The sequence below is a fragment of the Scyliorhinus canicula genome, chromosome 5, assembly GCF_902713615.1.
Source record: "Scyliorhinus canicula chromosome 5, sScyCan1.1, whole genome shotgun sequence".
In the NCBI taxonomy this organism is placed as follows: Eukaryota; Metazoa; Chordata; class Chondrichthyes; order Carcharhiniformes; family Scyliorhinidae; genus Scyliorhinus; species Scyliorhinus canicula.
The window spans coordinates 187,940,321-187,962,619 of NC_052150.1; the positions used below are offsets into that span (position 1 = coordinate 187,940,321).

The window sequence follows — 22,299 nt, forward strand, 5'->3', positions numbered from 1 at the left end:
GGTGCCACAATACTATGGAAAATAGTGTGTTCAATTCTGGTCGCAACACTGACGGATTTGGAGAGGGTACAGAAGAGGTTAACCAGGATGTTGCCTGGTATGGAGGGCATTAGCTATGAGGAGAGGTTAGATAAATGTGGTTTATTCTCACTGAATGACGGAAGTCTGCAAAATTATGAGTGGCATGGACAGAGTGGATAGTCAGAAGCTTTTTCTCAGGCTGGAAGAGTCAATTACTAGGGTATAGAAGTTTAAGATGCGAGGAGCAAAGTTTTGAGCAGTGTTCTTCAAACTCGGGGGCGCGACGGGTGGGTGTCGGGAGGGTCGCGGAGCTGTCCTTCGCGGCGCTCCCGATCGTGCGAATCAGCCAGCTTTTACTAACGCCGGCTGCAAGTGGCCTTCAAAATGGCCGCGAACATATATAGTTTTGCGCATGCGCACCAATGATTGGGCACGCATGCGCAATGCGGCCGATTTAAAAAAATATGTTCGCTGCCATTTTGAAGGCCGCTTGCAGCCGGTGTTATTAAAAGCCGGCTGCTGCAGAGACACAGAAGATTTTTTTACCTAATCTAATTTAAAATGGATCATTTTGTTATGAGGAAGAGAGGACCAGAGACACAAATAGGCCAGGATCTCACAACTAAACCTGCTGAAGAGAGTGGCTCAGGACAAAGCAGTGTTGGTGTGAGCTGTTCAGGAGGGTTCACGCCAGGACAAAGCAGTGTTGGTGTGAGCTGTTCAGGAGGGTTCACGCCAGGACAAAGCAGTGTTGGTGTGAGCTGTTCAGGAGGGTTCACGCCAGGACAAAGCAGTGTTGGTGTGAGCTGTTCAGGAGGGTTCACGCCAGGACAAAGCAGTGTTGGTGTGAGCTGTTCAGAAGAGTCCACAGCAGGACAAAGCAGTGTTGGTGTGAGCTGTACAGGAGAGTCCACAGCAGGACAAAGCAGTGTTGGTGTGAGCTGTACAGGAGAGTCCACAGCAGGTCAAAGCAGTGCTGGTGTGAGCTATACAGGAGAGTCCACAGCAGGACAAAGCAGTGTTGGTGTGAGCTGTCAGGAGAGTCCACAGCAGGTCAAAGCAGTGCTGGTGTGAGCTCCAGGGCCTCTGGCAAACAGCCCATTAAGAAGAAACTGAAATCAGGCACAAAGCAGTATAATGACGATTTTTTTAAGGTATGGATTTATTAATTGTGCCAATGCAAATCAGGATGCAAGGCCCATGTACGTTATATGCAGGGAAGTGTTGGCAAATGAAAGTTTAAAACCCTCAAAACTTCAAAGGCATTTTGATATTGAATTTCTGATATTGCTGAGAATTTAGACGCCCACCTTATTTCTCATTTAAAATCAGCGCAGGCATTCTCAATACAACTGGATGAAAGTACAGACATTTCAGATTGTGCAACCTTGCTAGTATACGTTAGGTATGTTTAGCACAATGAATTTGTTGAAGATTTGCTGTGTTACCTGACTTCAGCAACCCACACGACTGGCGCAGAAATTTTTGAAGTTTTGTGGTTGGAAAGTGCGGGCTCAACTGGGGTAATTGCAGAGGAATCACAAATAATGGAGCAGCCAACATGACTGGGAAAAACAGCGGAGTTATAGTAAGCATTAAGGAGGCAGCTGGTCAGGACATTGTTGGGAATCATTGTTTTATTCACTGCCATCGAAAGGAATTCCATCCAATCTTGAAGTGGTGTTGAGAGGAATAGTGAAAGTTGTGAATTTCATTAAACGCAGCCCACTCAATACCAGACTTTTTGACACTCCGAGATGGGGGCTGAGCACACACATTTATTGTTCCACACAGACGTACGTTGGCTGTCAAAGGGTCGGGTGCGACTCAGAGTTTATGAACTGAGGTACGAAATCCACACTTTCCTCCTTGAGAAATTGTTCCCTCTGGCTGATTCGTTTGCTGATGAAACTTGGATGCTAGCAATGTCTTACCTTGCAGACATCTTTTCAATTCTAAATGAACTGTACCTCAAATTGCAAGGGAATGATGATGATTGCTTTCAGCACTCTGAAGAAATCTTTCCAAAAGATATTGAAAGTTTGGCAATTGCGAGTGCGAAGCCAAAACTACTACATGTTTCCCACACTGCTACGACACATTGAAGAAAATAGCATTAGTAAGGAAACTGTAAATGGATTGGCAAGCCTTATTCAGTTGCATCTGGCTGCCCTGATCGACAATTTTGGTCGCTACTTTCCAGAGGAGAAGTTTAAGATTCTGAGAGAGAGGAGGTGGGTGAAAAATCCCTTTGAGTTTGAGACCCCAGAATCAGTTCTTAACTTGCAGCTGACTCCAAAAGAAGAAATTGAGCTTGTACGTCTCAGCTGTGACAGCATATTAAAAACACGGCACAAGTCAATGAGGCTGTCAGCATTCTGGAGTAGCATCTCTGAGGAGTATCCGGAGCTGAGAAAAACAAGCATTTTGTTGCTCTTGCCCCTCACAACGACCTACATGTACGAGGTTGGATTTTCCGTCCTCACAAAGATGAAGACAGCACAAAGGAACCGGCTGAATCCTTCACCCGATATGCGCATAGCCTTCTCTTTCTGTGAACCTGATTGGAGTGAGATCGTGAGGACCAAGCAGGCTCACCTCTCGCATTAACAATAAGAGAAAGTGGTGGGTCGCGAAGGACGGCCAGAGTGGGCTGCGAAGGTTGGCCGGTTGGTAAAAATGGGTCCCTGAAAAAAAAGTTTGAAGAACACTGATTTAGAGGAGATGTGCGAGGGAGGATTTTTACACAGAAGGTAGTGAGTGCCTGGAGCTCGCTGCCAGAGGAGGTGGTGGAAGCAGGTACGATAGTGATGTTTAAGGGGCGTCTTGAGAAACGCATGAATAGGATGGGGATAGAGGGATACGTACCCTGGAAATGTAGAAGGTTTTGGGTTAGACGGGTAGCATGGTTGGCACAGGCTAGGAGGGCCAGAAGGGCCAGATCCTGTGCTGTACTTTTCTTTGTTTTTCTGTTCCCCTCCAGGATGTTGATGGTGGAGGGTGCTAGATAGTGGTAATGCCATTGAATGTCAAAGGGAGGTGGTTATGCTTTCTTCTTAGAGATGGTCATTTGTCCTATAGTTGTGTGGGCCACTTTTCAACCCAAATCTGGATGTTGTCCAGATCTTGCTGCTTGTAGGCATTGACTGCTTCAATATGTGAAACATTGTGAATTTGGCTAATTACAGTGCAATGTGGTAACCTGAACAATGGCTGATCTTGTATAAAAGCCTATCTCCCGGGCCAGAAAACGCAAACTTTTGTAAGGATGTGAAGGTGCTGAGGTGATTATTCAGAACAGTTTGAACGATGAGGAATTTTAGCTACAAGGTTAGGTTGAAGAAGCTTGGGTTGTTCTCCTGGAAGCAAAAGTGATCGAGGTGGGATTTGTTAGCGGTGTAAATGTTAGGGTTAGGTAAAACAGAGAACTTCCCAATAGTTGATGGTACAAGTACTAGGCAGGAGATTGACATCAAGCTTCAGGTAAGAGATGCGGTGGGATTATGCAGAGAGTGGCAATGACTGGGGATGGCTGGGGGAACGAGACTGACTAGATTGCTCTGCAGAGAGCTGACATGGATTTGATGGGTCGAATGGGTTCTTTATGTGCTATTATGATGCTATGACCACACCCTCACTGCTGAAATCAAACTTGCCCTGGTGCAAACCTACTAATTGATAGATTTATGACGAACGGAACACTGAAGGTGACTGTTCAGCTCCTTGTATCTGTGCCCATCAACTGATATCAAGGCAACCACCTCACAGGTATAGCAATAGGTTGAAATAAAGAATAGTAGATACACAGCCCAGTTCAAACTTAAAAGTTGTTGATATTGCAGAGCAGACAAATAATTGTGCAGCAGCTAGAGATTTCAAGATATCAGACAAGATTGTTGGCTCTCTGCACAATTTAGGTAACTTAACCAAGAATAAATGTTCAATCCGAGGAAAGCCTAGCTGGTAGCTGCACTTGGAAAACAAGGCTGCAAAATACATTAATGAAAATTGCCAGAATGGACAGCTCCTCTCTGGTCAATCTGAATCTTTGCCCTGAAACAAGCACGAAAATTAGGCATTGTAGATTGGTATACCAGATTTATAAAGCAAAACTATTTTGTACTACAACAGAAGACCAAGATTTCATAGCATCTCCAAGCAGGACATGGTCTTATCGCATTTCAACGATTTATAATAAAACATCCGACAATAGGACAGATATGGATTGTCCTGTATTGGGAACATGAATGAGACTCCTATTAATTTTGACATGCCAGGCAGTCAAATGGTGAGCAAAGTTGGAGAGAAAGCATTGTTCCTGAAAACAACAGGCCATGAAAAAGTAGATTCACAGTTGTGCTGTTGCGTATGTCTGACGGGTCAAAGCTTAACCCAATGATGATATTCAAGAGAAGAATCTTCCCAAATCAGCAATTCGCAAAAGGAGTACGTTCACCTTAAAGGATGCATGGATGATAACACGATTGATGATGTTGATGATCCATATGATAATGCAATTCAAAAAGCAGATTGGAACACCTTGGCGGGATTCTATGATCCTGAGGCTGTGATGACGCCGTCGGAAACACCGTCGCATTTCCCGACGGCATCAACACAGCCTCAGGATCAACAATTCTCGCCCGTACAGGGCGATTTGCGCTGGTTGCGGGGATTCTCCGGCCCGGCCCCAGAATGAGAGAATCCTGCCCCTTATTTTGCTTCTGAAGAACAGGAGAGTGATTTTTATGGATTTTAATACATGTTATTATTACAGTACTGTTTGTTGCTAAATAGTATTTTTTATTTGCTGTTAAAGAAACTTGAATTAAATTGTATACATTTGTAATATGACTTTTGTTATTGATAAATTTGGTGTACATGAGTGTCTGTCCCCGTGAAGGTTGTTATTTACTTAAATACAAATTCAGTAATAAAAATAATTTTTAGCTCATTTTGCGTTACTTTGGGGTCAGCAGGAATAGCCTCTGACCTCTGCAGTAGCGAGACGATGAGAGCATGGATTTTAACCCCTCACTACAATTACCTACATAAAAATTGGCACCTTAATTTTTTTGGCCAAATATTTAGTCTTCAAAACTTCACTTTTACACAAATATATATGACATGCATCTTTTTCTGGTAAATCTAAAATAACCAATTGAAGAATCATGTTTCTTACCTGTCTCTTTTCATTTTCGTTAAGCGCCATGTTGTAACGCAGACGGGTGGGAACCGGAAATTCAAGTGCACTGAATGTGGAAAAGCATTTAAATACAAGCATCATCTGAAGGAGCACTTGCGCATCCACAGTGGTAAGTAGAGAATTATTTTTGGTGTCTTAGTGCTTCAAGTAGATGGTGAAAGAGGACTCTTGTTAATACAGAGCACTTTATCTTCCATAGCATTCATTTCCCTGATAGTTTTCCTGTGCCCTCTTCTCTACTGTCACCTCAAGCACATGTCAGTTGACTTCCTTCAGAATCATTTAATTGAATCTCCCCTTTGAGAAAAAGGAGAATAAGTATAAATATCTGGAAGACTATAGTTGAAACCATGCTGGAAATTAGGTTCCCCAGTTAAACTAAGAAACATAAATGTAATTGTTATATTGTATTGATATTCTGGAGTATTTCTTTGATTACCTTTTTGTCAATCAGATGTTATAGTGTCACCATGCCACTCTCTTAATGGAAGGTTCCCTCCGGGATCCTGATGCAGATGCATGTTGGGGCAGCTCCCCCCTCCCCAAGGCAAAGAACTGGAACTGGTTGCCAGCCAATCAGATTGACTGACAGCTCCTCAAGATGGTAACATGAACGTATACCAGCAGATTTACCCTTCTCTTTCTGTTCCCCCTCAGCGTTGTTCTTCGATAGGAAAATACTGATTTTTATTTTCTGTTCCCAAATAATCAGTAACAAATAATTTCCCCGTTTTGACCTTAGAAGCAGCTTTTTATTGCAAATTAAAAGTACACCAGTTGCACCACCAAGATTCAGGATTGCATATCTTGAAATGGGACATGTTTAAAAACATAACCACGTTGGCTGACATAAATGTACTTGCACTAGAAGTCAGTATTTGGAATTGGATGTACTTTCCAAATCCAAAAACCCATGGTTTAAGGCCAGCATTTGAGGTGTCGCCAATATTGTTTGAAGTGACTAAGCAGAATGCATTTGTTTTTTCCGTGATCTTTTCGTTTTTATCCACCTTGTCATGAGGGTTTGCTGATGCCAGTTGCCTTGGTCCAACTGGTATAACCATTAGTTCAAGACATACTTCTGAAATAATGAGTCACTGACATCAGCCAGAGAATGCTGTGACTATCTTTGGCATGACCAATCCCCTTCCTGACTCTTCAGATTTGGTCTTTTTGAGCTGAGTAAGCTTTTTTTTTTTTGGAAATGTTTTTTTATTGAGTTTTCATATTTTATATCCAACAAATTACAAATTATTAGAAAAAAAACGTTAAAATTAACATGTATATTTACAGGTAAGCATCTTCATAATAACAACTGTGGCCGCCCCCTTTAACCGGCATACATATTTTACATTCCCCAATATGGCCGAGGCACATGTTAATAGGCATTTGTTTACAATTTGGTTTTAGGCCTTAGCTTGCCATCAGACTGTTGCTTGCGGCTTTGTCCTTCCTTTTTTTTGGAATAATTTTTATTCAAGTTTTCAACAACAAATTTTATCACAACAGAGAAAAACAGTAACCCCGCCCCTCCAATACAAAAACAATAAATTAACAAGAAAAATAAATAAGCGTAAAACCATGCGAACAAACCCCCATAATGAACCCGTAGCACCTCTCCACCCCCCCCCCCCCCCCCCCCCCCCCCCCCCCGGCTACCTTCCCCCGATTCCCATCCATTTTCCCCTGATTCTTGGCCATCCGACTATTCTTCCCCTTGTTCGTTAGCCACAAACAGGTCCCGTAACAATTGCATGAATGGCTCCCACGTTCTGTGGAAGCCGTCGTCTGACCCTCTGATGGCGAATTTGATTTTCTCCATTTGGAGAGATTCCGAGAGGTCGGACAGCCAGTCTGCAGCTCTGGGCGGTGCTGCTGACCGCCAGCCGAACGGGATTCTACGGCGGGCGATCAGGGAGGCAAGGGCGTCCGCCCTCCTCCCCAGGAATAGATCTGGCTGGTCTGAAACCCCGAAGACCGCCAATATCGGGCATGGCTCCACCCTCACCCCCAGCACTTTGGACATAGCCTCGAAGAAGGCTGTCCAGTACTCCACAAGTCTGGGGCAAGACCAGAACATGTGGGCGTGGTTGGCCGGGCCTCTTTGGCACCGTTCACATCTGTCCTCCACCTCCGGGAAGAACCTACTCATACGGTTTCTTGTTAAGTGGGCTCTATGTACCACTTTTAGTTGCGTCAGGCTGAGCCTTGCGCACGTGGAGGTGGAGTTGACCCTATGCAGTGCTTCGCTACAGAGTCCCCACCCTATCTCAATCCCCAGGTCATCCTGCCATTTCCTTCTTGATGCGTCCAGTACGGTGTCGTCCCTTTCTACCAGTTGGTCATACATGTCGCTACAGTTCCCTTTCTCTAGGATACTTGCGTCCAGTAGGTCTTCCAGTAGTGGCGGTTGTGGGTACGTCCTTGTCTCCTTTCGTAAGAAGTTTTTGAGCTGCAGGTACCGTAGCTCGTTCCCCCCGGCTAGCCGAAATTTCTCTGTCAGTTCGTCCAGTGTTGCGATCCTGTCGTCCGTGTATAGGTCCCTGACTGTCAGTGTCCCTCCGTCCTGCCTCCACCAGTGCTGGTGTGAACCTATGGTTGTTGCAGATGGGAGCCTTGTCCGACATCCATATTACTGACCAAGAAGCTCATCGGAGTCTGTGGATTTGGGCTGAGAGGAAGGAAAATTGGAGAGAGAATAAACTGTATTTGCTCACTCTTTGATTCTGCCTGAACAGATCGTTTGACATGTCTTGTGTCAATAACACCAATTATCAGTACCCTTGCCAGCTGTGCCTTAGATTTCAAGTTGTGGCTCAGTATGTGATGTGTTAGACTTGGCCACTTCCATGAGGTTATTTTACCTTTCAACCACTTGTAACTCACTGTTACATTTGTTTGAAAGATCTGAAATTACTCAGGTGGTGAAGACTGCTGCTGAGCCTTTTAAATTGCAGAAGGTGTAAAACGGTTGATAACCGATCGGTTGTTTGTTTTGCACCCCTGGAATTAGCAATGTAACTGCAGAGAATTGTACAGCACAGAATCAGACCATTTGGTGTAACTCCTCTGTTTAAAGCCTGTTCCCACCTGCATCATCGAACCCTACTTAGCTAAATTAAAATGTTCCTAGGTACAGTTCTTTAATTGTGCTGCACTCGCTGATCTCAACAGGACCAACAATTGCAGTACTTAAATTGCTTTTAGTGCATGTGGACTAGTCTCGGCAATGTAAAAAAAAAAACAAGCAGGATATCTGTTCTTGATTGCTAATTGGTAGTCTCCATCAAATGAGGACAGAATTGAGCTTTCCGGAGGTGTCCACAGCCAAATAGCCTGGCAACATATGTCAAGTACTGTAAAGCTGTCAATCCTTGTGAAACTGTGCTCCAGTTTGGAACCAAATTTAAAGAAGCAGAAGGATCTGAGGGGGAAAAATAAAGAAAAGTTATTCTGCAAGGATTTGAGTATATTTTCCTTAGACTTGACGAGAGTTTAACTTTTTTCCACAAGATTGTGTTACGGAAATCTGGGGCAGTGAATAAAATTTGAAAGCAAATTCCAGAGGAGATGCCACAAAACTGTTATGGCAGGAGAACATCCTTGCACATGGATTTATGGGCCAAAATGTGTCTAAATTCAACACTTATTCACCCCTATGAAGGTTGTGTTTTTGCTGGTGGATATTATATAAGCTGCTAACCTGTTGAGAGATTCACAATTCAAGCATTCTTCACTGCCCAGAGTTTCAAGTCACCATAATCATTTTGGATAAGGCTGCAGGAGTTCCGACTTCCGGTTGCGGCGATGCGGAGCTAAGCCGCACGTTCGGTGGCTCCCACTATTTCTGGACTTTCGGGCTCTTTTAAGGGCCCGCAACGGCGCTGTTTTGACTTTTCCCCGGGTGGGAACGCAGCCTCTGTGCTTGGCGGCCGGTGGATGGGCTGGACTAGAAGTGGAGCGACCAGAAAATCAACTTTGCAGCAGAAGAAGGTGCGAGGCAGAAAGGACAAGATTGCGGCGGGCGGGGAACCGGCAGCATGGCAGCAGTGGGCGAGGGAGCAGCAGGAGCTGCTGCTGCGCTCCTTCCAGGAACTAAAGGCCGAGATCCTGGAGCCGTTGAGGGCATCGCTGGACAGGCTCGGGGTGACTCAGACGGCTCAGGCTGCGGAGATTCGGGAGCTGCATCCGAAGGCTTCGGAGAACGAGGTCGAACACCTGGGCCTGGCGGTGAAGGTGGAGTCGCACAAGGCGCTTCGCAAGAAATGGTTGGCAAGGATGGAGGAGATGGAGAATCGCTCCTGCCGGAAGAATCTGCGGATTTTGGGCCTCCCGGAGAGGCTGGAAGGTTCGGATTTGGGGGCCTACGTGGTCCTGATGCTGAACTCGCTGATGGGCACGGGGTCGTTCCGGGGACCCCTGGAGCTGGAGGGTGCCCATCGGGTGCTGCTGGGGAAGCCCAGGCCAAACGAGCCGCCCAGGGCGGTGCTGGTCCGCTTTCAACGCTTGGTCGATCGTGAGTGTGTGCTTCGTTGGGCGAAAAGGGAGAGGAGTAGCAAGTGGGAGAATACGGAGATCAGGATCTACCAGGACTGGAGTGCGGAGGTGGAGAAGAGAAGGGCTGGGTTTAACCGGGTGAAGGCAGTGCTCCACAAGAAGGGGGTCAAGTTTGGCCTGTTGCAGCCAGCACGGCTGTGGGTCACTTATAAAGACCGCCAACTTTATTTTGACTCCCCGGAGGAGGCCTGGACTTTTGTCCGGGCAGAGAAGCTGGACTTGAACTGGGGGATGGGGAACGTTGTACGCAGCCCGGAGGCTTTGTCGTCCTTGATATCCTTTCGCTTTTTTTGGTTCTATTGGACGATGTATTTTTGCTGTTCTGTTTTTTCTTTTCTGCTTTTCGGGAATGGTATCTGTTTACTTGGGTGTTTTATCATATCATGTTGGGATTTTTATTACTTCACTGGTTGCGGGTTTGGGTGGGGTTCGCGGCCCTGTTGGGTCATGTGTCTGTCTTCCTGCGTTTTGGATCGGTGGGGCGGGGCTTGGAATGGGGGCGCGGGCTTTTCTCCCACGCTGGAGAAGCAGGGGGCGGGGTCGGCATTGGGGGAATGGGTGTGTGTCACTGGGGAGGGTAATTTGGGTGGCGTGAGCAGCCGGGGTCAGCAGGAGTCGGCTGACTTATGGAAGTTCAATGACTGGAGTTACGCAGCTAGGGGGGGCCCTAGCTTTGGGGGGGGGGGGAATGAAAGAGTGGGGGGGATACCGGGTTGCTGCTGGAATGGCCAAGAAGGAGCTGGAGCGTGCAGAGGGGGTCGGGATGGGGGTCTGTCGCTGTGGGGGGCGTGGGCACGTGGCGGATTACGGAAGGGTGATGGCTAGTCGACGGGGGAGGGGGGTAGGTGGCCCTCCGATCCGGCTGATCACTTGGAATGTGAGGGGACTGAATGGGCCGGTCAAACGGTCCCGCGTGTTCGTGCACCTGAGGGGGCCGAAGGCGGACGTGGCTATGCTTCAGGAGACGCACCTGAAGGTGGCGGATCAGGTTAGGTTGAGGAAGGGGTGGGTGGGCCAAGTGTTTCATTCAGGGCTGGATGCAAAAAACCGGGGGGGGTGGCGATCCTGGTGGGGAAGAGGGTGTCGTTTGAGGGGTCAAGTGTGGTGGCAGACAGTACGTGATGGTGAGCGGCAAGCTACAAGGGGAGCGGGTGGTGCTGGTCAATGTATACGCCCCGAATTGGGACAATGCGGGTTTCATGCGGCGCATGTTGGGCCGGATTCCAGATTTGGAGGCGGGGGGCCTGATAATGGGGGGGGATTTCAACACGGTGCTGGATCCGCCACTGGATCGATCCAGTTCCAGGACGGGTAGGAGGCCTGCGGCGGCTAAAGTGCTGAGGGGGTTTATGGACCAGATGGGAGGGGTGGATCCATGGAGGTCCGCAAGGCCGAGGGCCAGGGAATTTTCATACTTCTCCCATGTGCATAAGGCCTACTCCCAGATCGATTTTTTTCGTTTTGAGTAGGGCGCTGATTGCGAGGGTAGTAGACGCTGAGTACTCGGCGATAGCCATTTCGGACCATGCCCCGCATTGGGTGGACCTCGAGCTGGGGGAGGAGAGGGACCAGTGCCCGTTGTGGCGCTTGGAGGTGGGGCTGCTGGCGGACGAGGTGGTGAGGGGGCGGGTTCGAGGATGTATCGAGAGCTATCTAGAGGCCAACGATAATGGAGAGGTCCGAGTGGGGATGGTCTGGGAGGCTCTGAAGGCGGTGGTTCGGGGGGACTTGATCTCCATTCGGGCCCACAGGGAGAGAGGGGAGCAGAGAGAAAGGGAGAGATTGGTGGGGGAGATGTTGAGGGTGGACAGGAGGTACGCGGAGGCCCCGGAGGAGGGATAGCTGAGGGAGCGGCGCAGCCTTCGGGCTGAGTTCGACTTGTTGACCACCAGAAAGGCGGAGGCTCAATGGAGAAAGGCTCAGGGTGCGGTGTACAAGTATGGGGAGAAGGCGTGCAGGATGCTGGCACACCAGCTCCGTAAGCGGGATGCGGCCAGGGAGATTGGTGGTGTTAAGGATCGGGGAGGAAATGTGGTACGGAGGGGGGTAGACACTAATGGGGTCTTCAGGGACTTTTATGAGAGATTATATCGGTCCGAACCTCCGGCGGAGGGGGGGGGGGCGCTTTTTGGACCGGCTGAAATTTCCGAGGGTGGAGGAGGGACGGGTGGAGGTTCTGGGGGCGCCAGTTGAGCTTGAGCTGGTCAGAGGGATAAGGAACATGCAGTCGGGGAAGGCGCCGGGGCCAGATGGGTTCCCGGTTGAATTTTACAAGACGTATGCAGACCTGCTGGGCCCCCTGTTGGTTAGGACCTTCAACGAGGCAAGGGAGGGGGGGGCTTTGCTCCCGATGATGTCTCGGGCGCTGATCGCCTTGATTCTTAAGCGAGACAAGGATCCCCTGCAGTGTGGGTCATACAGGCCGATCTTACTCTTGAATGTGGACGCCAAGTTGTTGACAAAGATCTTAGCCACGAGGATAGAGGACTGTGTGCCGCAGGTTATCCACGAGGATCAAACTGGGTTTGTGAAGGGGAGGCAGCTGAACACTAATATACGGAGGCTCTTGAACGTTATAATGATGCCGGCGGTAGAGGGGGAGGTGGAGATAGTGGTGGCGCTAGATGCGGAGAAGGCCTTTGATAGGGTCGAGTAGGGGTACATGTGGGAGGTGCTGGAAAGGTTTGGGTTTGGGGAGGGGTTTGTCAGTTGGGTGAGGCTGTTGTATGAGGCCCCGATGGCGAGTGTGGCCACGAATAAGAGGAGGTCGGAGTATTTTCGATTATATCGAGGGACGAGGCAGGGGTGTCCCCTGTTCCCCCTACTTTTACCGCTGGCAATTGAACCCCTGGCTATGGCGCTGAGGGAGTCGGGGGGGGGGGGGGGGGGGGGGGGGGGATTGGAGAGGGCTGGTCCGGGGTGGGGAGGAGCACCGAGTGTCGCTCTGTTCGGATGACCTTTTGTTGTATGTGGCGGACCCGGTGGAGTGAATGCCGGTGGTGATGGGGATTCTGTTCCTGTTCCAGTGCCTCCCCATCCTTATCCCGAAGGCCTTTTTTAGGCGGGTTAACAGGAGCATTACGGGGTTTGTGTGGGCACACGGGACTCCAAGGGTGAGACGGGTGTTCTTGGAGCGGGGCAGGGATGGGGGGGGCTGGCGTTGCCCAACCTCTGTGGGTATTATTGGGCTGCCAACGCAGCGATGGTGCGTAAGTGGGTAATGGACGGGGAGGGGGCAGCATGGAAGAGGATGGAGATGGCATCCTGTGTGGGCACGAGCATGGAAGCGCTGGTAACGCTGCCGCTCCCTCCAACGAGGAATACCACGGGCCCGGTGGTGGCAGCTACCCTCAAGATTTGGGGGCAATGGAGGCGGCGCAGGGGAGAGTTGGGGGCCTCGATGGGGTCCCCGATACGGGGGAATCACCTGTTTGTTCCGGGGAGAATTGATGGCGGGTTCCTGAATTGGCACTGGGCAGGTGTCAGGAGGCTGGGGGACCTGTTCATAGACGGGAAGTTCGCGATCCTGGGTGAGCCCGAAGGGACGTTTGGGCTCCCCCAGGGAACACCTTTAGGTACATGCAAGTAAGGGCGTTTGTCAGGCGGCAGGTGGCGGGGTTCCCTCTGCTGCCGCTGCGTGGGGTTCAGGACAGAGTGCTCTCGGGGGTGTGGGTTGGAGAGGGGAGGATCTCGGAAGCGTACCAGGTGATGCAGGAGGTAGACGAGGCCTCGGTGGAGGAGCTGAAAGGTAAATGGGAGGAGGAGCTGGGTGAGGAGATTGAGAAGGGGACGTGGGCGGATGCCCTGGAAAGGGTAAACTCCTCCTCTTCTTGTGCGAGTCTTAGCCTCATACAGTTTAAGGTGCTGCATAGGGCTCATATGACCGGGACAAGGATGAGCCGGTTTTTTGTGAGCGAGGACAGGTGTATTAGGTGCTCTGGGGGCCCAGCAAACCATGTCCACATGTTCTGGGCATGCCCAACGCTGGGGGAATTTTGGAAGGGTGTAGCAAGGTATCGAGGGTGGTCTCTTTGTTTTTGTTTTGGGTTGAATCTTTACCAACGACGGGCGTTAATTTATTTTTTCTCTTTTGTGTACACTGGGGGGGGGGGTTTGTTCTTTTTGTTCTTAGAATTTTCTGTGACTGTTCTCTTTTTTGTGAAAATTTGAATAAAAATTATTTTTTTTAAAAAAGGCTGCAGGAGTTCCGTTACGAGGAATTTCCTGTTTAGGGAATCGGCTAAACAATTGCTAGCAAAATCTGAAATTTATTTGGAATGGACCATTGGGAACAAATTGTGAAAGTTAAAGGACATCAACCATCAAAACCAAAATGGTTTCCTTCAGAGGTTCAAGTAAAATTTACATTGGATCTGTGTCAACTGAAAGAACCAACCTGAGGGGCAATAGGTTAAACTTTGGCCTGGGCGTACCAAATTGTGATGAATTATTTGGCAGTTTCTCACGAGGAAAGCTGTATCACTTGTATTGTGTATTTCTTCGGACAACAAATTAATTAAATAAGGTCTAACTCGCTAGCATTTCTCTTGCACAAATTTGGGTTTCAAAAATAAACCTTAGGCTGGATCATACATCCTCTTGACTAATTTTACAGAGTTTCTTTTATGTGTCTCCTTGAATTTTCCCATCATATTATTGATTTAAAAGATCAGTCAGAAAGATAATTTTATTTGTTTTTACTTTATTCCAATTAAGGGGCAATTTTAGCGTGGCCAATCGACCTAACCAGCATATCTTTGGGTTGTGGGGGTGAAACCGACGCAGCCACGGGGAGAATGTACAAACTGAACACTGACAGTGACCCAGGGCTGGGATTGAACCAGGGTCCTCAGTGCCGTAGGCAGCAGTGCTAATTATTGCGCCACCGTGCCGCCCTAGAAAGATAATTTTAGTGATGAGGTTTGTAAACTGGACCTGAAAGTCACAGCTTTGTTTGGTTTTATTAAGACCTCTGGATGTGAAGATTGATGAATGTAAGTCCCACACAAGAAACACGAGTATTGCTATCGTATGTATTATAGTGAAGTTTATTGAAGATTCTTCACATGAAATAATCTCTTCTGAAAGAATCATAGGCCCAGATTTTTTTGCCACAATGGTGAAGGCCCAAAAATCCCAAGTCCTGCTCCCGAACATGGCCCTTACATTTCTGCCAGGATAAGAATGGAGGGCAGGATGTTTTACGGGAGTAGATGGCCTTTTAACTCAGCAGCTATTTCCACTCCATTCTGATTTTGATAGCCTAGGAATGTTGAAACTGGATCCGGTGTGCAAAGTAGACTTGGTAAAAAGAGTAGGTCTGAATCTTGAGCATTTTGTTCAATACCCAGGGTACTCCTTGTGTGCAGTAGAGTACCCCAATGCAACTTGCTTTGAAATTTTATTCACTGCCCCACGAAATTCCAACTTCCTTCGCTTAACCCAGAGGAATAGGAGTGTGGAGTTCCAGGTCTCACAAGGCAATTACTTTTGTCCATGACTTGTACACCCAAGTGGCAGGAAAAACCTTTCTTATACAGAAAGGGTGCATAGTGCTTTGTGCAAAGGAATATAGAAGAACTACTATATTCCAGTCAGCTGTACGCAGCTTCAGTAAGGCTTTAACTAATGTGCTGTTTGGCATTTCAGATGTAGAGTGCCATGGCCTTCACTCAATTAGCTTGCTTTCCTCAGGTGCAGGGTGTTATTGATTGCATCCATCTTGCCAAAAAAGGCCCCGAATCAAAGTAGGAACACCTTTGTCAACCTGAAGTTCAGTAAGAAGTCTTACAACACCAGGTTAAAGTCCAACAGGTTTGTTTCAAACACGAGCTTTTGGAGCACTGCTCCTTCCTCAGGTGAAAGTGCTCCGAAAGCTTGTGTTTGAAACAAACCTGTTGGACTTTAACCTTGTGTTGTAAGACTTCTTACTGTGCTCACCGCAGTCCAACGCCGGCATCTCCACAACCTGAAGTTCTTCTACTCAATCAAAGTACAGGTGGCTTGTGACCACCGTCTCCCTTCATGCATGTGTAAGGTTCACAGGCAGCTGCCCTGACTCCTTCATACGAAGGAGTTCTCAAACCCCTCGGCTATTTCAACCATCAATGCAGATCCTTGGTTGGCTTGGGGGAGATGGGAAAACAAGAGCTACCCCTGAAGAACTTTAGATGGAAAATCGCATGACACTTTGAAAAGGGGTTAGAAGTTCTCACAAAGCAACAATCAACATTTCCTCTTTCAAATCAATACCATTAAAATAGATTAATGCAGTCATTCATCTATTCTCTGTGCGTGCATGCGTGTGCAAAACATGCCTCAGTCAATAGCACTAATTACAAAGTAAGGCAGCTTGTCAGGAAACTTTTCAAGGGTGTTTTAAGGATGGCCAATAAATGCAGAACTGACCAATAATGACTACATCCTGTAAATGAATGTCAAAGAAGAGCGGGGGAGTTGTCCTTGGTGTCCACCCCAATATTTATCCATCAGTCAACATGACAAAACACGGGCAGCAGGGTGACAGAGTGGTTAGCCCTGCAGCCTCACGGCGCCGAGGTCCCAGGCTCGATCCCGGCTCTGGGTCACTGTCCTTGTGGAGTTTGCACATTCTCCCCGTGTTTGCGTGGGTTTCGCCCCCACAACTCAAAAATGTGCAGGCTAGGTGGATTGGCCACGCTAAAAATTGCCCCTTAATTGGAAAAAATGAATTGGGTACTCTAAATTTATTTTTAAAAACATCACAAAACAGATTTTCTGGTCATTATGACATTATTAATAGTGGGAGCTTTGTCAAGTCAGCTGCCGCATTTCCTGCATTACAACAGTGAATACATTTCAAAAGTACTCCATTGGCTGCAAAGCACTTTCCGCATCCAGTGAATGTGAAAGGTTCTGTAGAAATGCAAATCTTTTTTGGTCCTTGCTCTAAGGAAAATAACTACTGATTTTACCAACCATAAATTACTGCATTTCAAAATTAACTATGACGAAGGGTTTGGTGAGGGTGCAGAAAAGATTTATAATGGTTCCAGGGATGAGGGACTTCAGATTGAAGAAGTTGGATCTGTTCTCCTTAGAAGAGAAAGTTGAAAGGAGATTTGACAGGTGTTTATAATCAAGAGGGGTCTGGTCACAGGAGATGGAGGGTAATTGTTTCTGAAAGGCTGAGAAGCAGAGAACAGCGACTTAAGGCAACGGGGAAAAAATTGGCAACATGGAGAAAAATGATTTTTAAAAACTGAGTGATTACGATCTGGAATGTACTACTTGAGAGTGTGGTGGAGCAGACATAATTGGAGCTTTCAAAATGGAATTGGATAATTATCTCGAGAGAAAATTTGTGGGGCAGCACGGTGGCACAGTGGGTTAGCCCTGCAGCCTCACAGCGCCGAGGTCCCAGGTTCGATCCCGGCTCTTAGTCACTATCTGTGTGGAGTTTGCACATTCTCCCCGTGTTTGCGTGGGTTTCGCCCCCACAACCAAAAGATGTGCAGGGTAGGTGGATTTGCCAAGCTAAATTGTCCCTTAATTGGAAAAAATTAATTGGGTACACTAAATTTATTTTAAAAAAGAGAGAAAATCTGCAAGGCTATGGGAATAGGGAAGGTGAAGTGGGATTAACTAAATTGCTCTTGCAGAAAGCCTGGACAGACACGTCTGACCAAATGGTCTCCTTCTATGCTATAATCATTGATCATTGTATGAGCAAATTCTCCCCGTGTCTGCGTGGGTCTCACCCCCACAACCCAAAGATGTGCAGGGAAGGTGATTGGCCATGTTTAATTGCCCCGTAATTAGAAAAATTTAAATATTTAAAAGTATAATCATTGTGTGATTCTATTACTAAATACTGGTGCAGTTCTGTTGTCTGCTGTATGCATTTTATTGCATACTGGCAGGTCATTAGATAAAATAAAAACTTAAAGCTCATATCCTGATCACTTAATGCCTGGAAGTGTTCTGCCCTCTTTGTAAGGGCCATATGAATAAGCTTCACTTTACGGACTTGTCTTCCAAAACTGACACTTCTCAAAGTATCATTTCATAGATAGAATTTATAGTGCAGAAGGAGGCCATTCGGCCCATCGAGTCTGCACCGGCTCTTGGAAAGAGCACCCTACCCAAGGTCAACACCTCCACCCTATCCCCATAACCCAGTAACCCCACCCAACACTAAGGGCAATTTTGGACACAAAGGGCAATTTATCATGGCCAATCTACCTAACCTGCACATCTTTGGACTATGGGAGGAAACCGGAGCACCCAGAAGAAACCCACGCACACACAGGGAGGATGTGAAGACTCCTCACAGACAGTGACCCAAGACGGAATCGAACCTGGGACCCTGGAGCTGTGAAGCAATTATGCTATCCACAATGCTTCCGTGCTGCCCTCTTTCATCTTTCAGAGAGGCTCAACAGCAAATCATAATTCACTTATTTCCCCTTATTTTGATAAGTCTTATTTATGGCTTACAATTTTTCACCTCATGCTGCCCCCATCACCCATTTTTCATTTATGCTTTTGAGGTTGAAAAATTTCAGGTTTCATACGTGGAACTGCGTCCTCTCTGATCCATGAGAAGATGAGTCCTTGATATGCCATGAATAGGAATAGTGTCACAGGATTCATTACATCCATTTTTTTAAGCAAGATACTTACCACTGTTCATACTGGAGATTACACCATGCACTTGTCACCTCTATAGTAAGTGGAAAGTTATTGGGTTTAAATCACCTTATAGGCATTTGGATTATACAGAAGTGAAAGACTGTAATACATTTATAAAATCAACAAAAATTGTAAGAGTAGTGAAAGTGTCTTCAGGGTACATTCTCCCCGTGTCTGCGTGTTCTCACCCCCACAACCCAAAGATGTGCAGGGTAGGTGCATTGACCACGCTAAATTGTCCCTTAATTGGAAAAATAAAAATAATTGGGTACTCTAAATTTATTTTTCAGGGTATATTTCTAGTACAGTAAATTGTACAACCTCCTATTATAATGTTAGAAAAAGATGGAGGCAGGATTTACAAGCCTCGTCGCACCCGACTTGGTGTCACAATAAAGCCATTGAATCTCGCGAGAGGCCTCTTGGATAGCACGGTAGTACAGAGGTTAGCACAGTGCTTCACAGCGCCAGGGTCCCAGGTTCGATTCCCGCTTGGGTCACTGTCTGTGCGGAGTCTGCACGTTCTCCCCGTGTCTGCGTGGGTTTCCTCCAGGTTCTTTGGTTTCCTCCCACAAATCATGAAAGACATGCTTGTTCAGTGAATTGGACATTCTGAATTCTCCCTCAGTGTACCCGAACAGGCGCTGGAGTGGCGACGAGGGGATTTTCACAGTAACTTCATTGCAGTGTTAATGTAAGCCTACTTGTGACAATAATAAATATTGTATTGTATTGTGAGATTTGCGATGCTTAAGACATCTCACGAGATTCAACCGAATGTCACTATCTGGATCTTCCCCTCACTTGACATGATCCAATCAGCATATTTAGGCTGCGCCATATTCCCCTGGGAGGCAGGGGGTCATCTCCCAGACTATTGGAAACTCCAGATGATTGGGCTCTGGGCAAGGTGGTACTTCGGCACCTTGGCACTGCTGCCCAGATGTCGGCTGGCAGTACCAGGTTGTCGGTGCCAGGGGTCAGGCTTGGGGTGTCTTTCCCTTAAGAGGTGGGTGAGGGGGGGGCTCAAGGACCCTGGGTGAGGGGGGGCTCGAGGACCCCGGAAGAGGTAGGTTGGGTGTTTGGGGTGTCTGGGACCTGCGCTGGGGATGTTGAGGTGGGGGTTGAGAGATTGGGTCTGTCTTTAAAAATGGTGCCCCTGTGTAAATGTAAAAAGCCTCAAATAAAATGGCGCCCCAATCCACAAATACTTATGGCCTCAACGGGGCATTCCTCGCCGAGGCCAAAAAACCCGTCAAAGTGCCATTGAATAGCGGGGTATTTCCTGGCACTACAGCTGCCAAGAAACACCCTGCTAAACATGTCCAAAAACAGACTCTGACTTTTTTCCTGTTAAACCATGCCCAATGACAAATATTGCTGCCTATTTCCTGTAGATATATGCAAAATTGAACTGACGCTATGACATATAGCTTACAGTATATATTTCCTTATTGCCAGTTGCCAATGCAGAAACTTTTTAATCAAACCAGATCAAAGACACAAACTTGTCCTGTTCCATGTTAGTGAACACCTGCATTATCTGCTTTACCCAAGCACTGCTGATACCTTAAACAGTGGGCAGTCAAATATCTCTTTAGTACAGAGCACACTTCAAGTGAATCAGCTGTTATAGATTATGAATTCATTTGCAAGTTTGCATTTGTTTATCGCAACAGAAGCCATTTAACTGTCTGAATCAGAATCTACGACAAATACAAATTAACCCAAGTATTAAGGATACTTGACTTGAATTCAAAGACTGGAAATTTGAGCTTGCCTGCATTATCTCAGTTACAGTGTAATGATCCTTTCCAAGCGATATCGCTGGCTGAAGTAGATTTCAATTTACAAGATTTGTCTAAAAATACTATTGGGAAGAAAGATATTTCATGATCTAAAGTCACAAGGAACTGTGCATAATACAAAGAAATACCTGATTTGTGTTACTTTCTTCTCTTTCATCCCTCTAGGAGAAAAGCCATATGAATGCCCTAACTGCAAGAAACGGTTTTCCCACTCAGGCTCTTACAGTTCACACATCAGTAGTAAGAAGTGTATTGGTCTTATATCACTTAATGGTAGAGCACGTTCAGGAATCAAGACACCTCAAGGCACTTCTCCATCCCTTTCACCATCAACCAATAGCCCTGCTAGAACACAACTTCGTCATAAGCTAGAGAACAATAAGCCTTTACAAGAACAACCTACCGTAAACCAAATCAAAACGGAGCCTGTGGATTATGAGTACAAAACTATGGTCGTGACCTCTGGTATCAACTGTGCGAGCTCTTTCCAAAATGGAGGGTTTAGTGGCAATAACCCTCTCCAGGTTACAACTTCACCTCAGAGTGTGGTTCAGGCTGTTGTATTGCCAACTGTAGGCCTCGTCTCTCCTATTAGCATAAATCTAAGTGACATTCAGAATGTTTTTAAGGTTGCAGTATTAGAAAATAATCATGTCACTCTCCCTTCCAAAGAACCAGGAACAATCTCTTCTGCATCAGTTCAGCAAAACAGTCATTCCCTCATATCGTCAATCAGTCTTCCTTTGATTGATCAGGATGGAACAACCAAAATCATTATCAACTACAGTTTGGAGCCAAGTCAACTCCAAGCTGTGCCACAAAATTTGAAAAAGGAGGTTCCTAACCTAGCAGACAATTGTACAAAGGAAAAGCCACCAGAAGACCTCACAGTCAAAACTGAGAAAACTGAAACCAGTGTAGAAGGAGTTAGTAACACATGCCTGCTTTGTAATGAATGTCCTGGTGGACTAAATGCACTTCATGAACTAAAGCACTATCAACTAAAAACTGAAGCTCATTCAGGAGAAACCAGTATTAAGACCTCGGGAGCTTCTGCGTCAGCAGAAGAGAACATTTCTTCAGATCAAGAGCCATTGAAGAACCTGTTGTCACTTCTGAAGGCGTATTATGCATTGAATGCGCAACCTACATCCGAGGAATTGGCAAAAATTTCAGTTGCTGTAAACCTTCCATTAGAAAAAGTGAAAAAGTGGTTTGAAAAAATGCAAACTGGTCAGATTCCAGCCCAGCCATCTTGTCCCTCCTCTCCCACACCAAGCAACGAGGAGGTCAAACCAAAACTACTTGTCAGTCATACAGATTCATTACCTGTTAGTGAGTCACAAGGCAACACAGCAAATTCACAAGCTCTTGATAAGCTAACTGAATCGCAAACTACTAATACGCCACTTAATGTGATGGCGGATCCTTCAAGGAGTAATACTCCCTCCCCATCACCGCTGAATCTCTCTTCTGCATCTTCGAGAAATTCACAAAGCTATCTGAACACGCCTGAAAGCAACCAAGAGGATTTACAATTGGAACCTCTTGATCTATCACTTCCAAGGCAGCAAAAAGAGGGACTTGAAAGGCCCACAATAACCAGTGTTTACCACAGCAGTGTTCATTATGTTCAAGAGGAGCCCTTAAACTTGTCTTGTATAAAGAAAGAACAAACAGAAAATGACAGTATTACTGAAGGAAATTCAACAAGTGCCAAACCTATAAGTATTGCAATCCCTACAGCTACCACCCAACTACCCACAATTGTTGCCATTTCAAGCCAAAACAGTGTTCCATGCCTCCGAGCCCTAGCTACAATAAAGCAGGCCAGCTTCATTCCACAGGTGGCCTATACGTATAAAACAATCAATTCAAATGGACCAGAGCCACAACAGAAGCCAATTCAAGCCAATGGAAATCATCTAGTAAGTATATTATTCTTAGTTGACTACGATTTGTAAAAGATCTGTGTTTAAATATTGCTTTAAGGGAAGTTGGTGCATCATTTACAGAAATTCTTTCTATTTTGCAAAA

The 22,299-nt window shown here is 46.6% G+C and overlaps 1 protein-coding gene across 2 annotated transcripts in view; it reads left to right on the plus strand.

The window, feature by feature from the left end:
• The window catches only part of zeb1b (zinc finger E-box binding homeobox 1b), a 224,630-nt gene that overhangs the window by 183,512 nt on the left and 18,819 nt on the right, over window positions 1–22,299 (plus strand). For both annotated transcript variants that reach the window (XM_038798259.1, XM_038798260.1), the window contains exons 6-7: window positions 5,225–5,333; window positions 20,428–22,190. In XM_038798259.1, coding sequence (XP_038654187.1) covers window positions 5,225–5,333; window positions 20,428–22,190 — 1,872 coding nt within the window. The remainder of the gene's footprint in view (window positions 1–5,224; window positions 5,334–20,427; window positions 22,191–22,299) is intronic.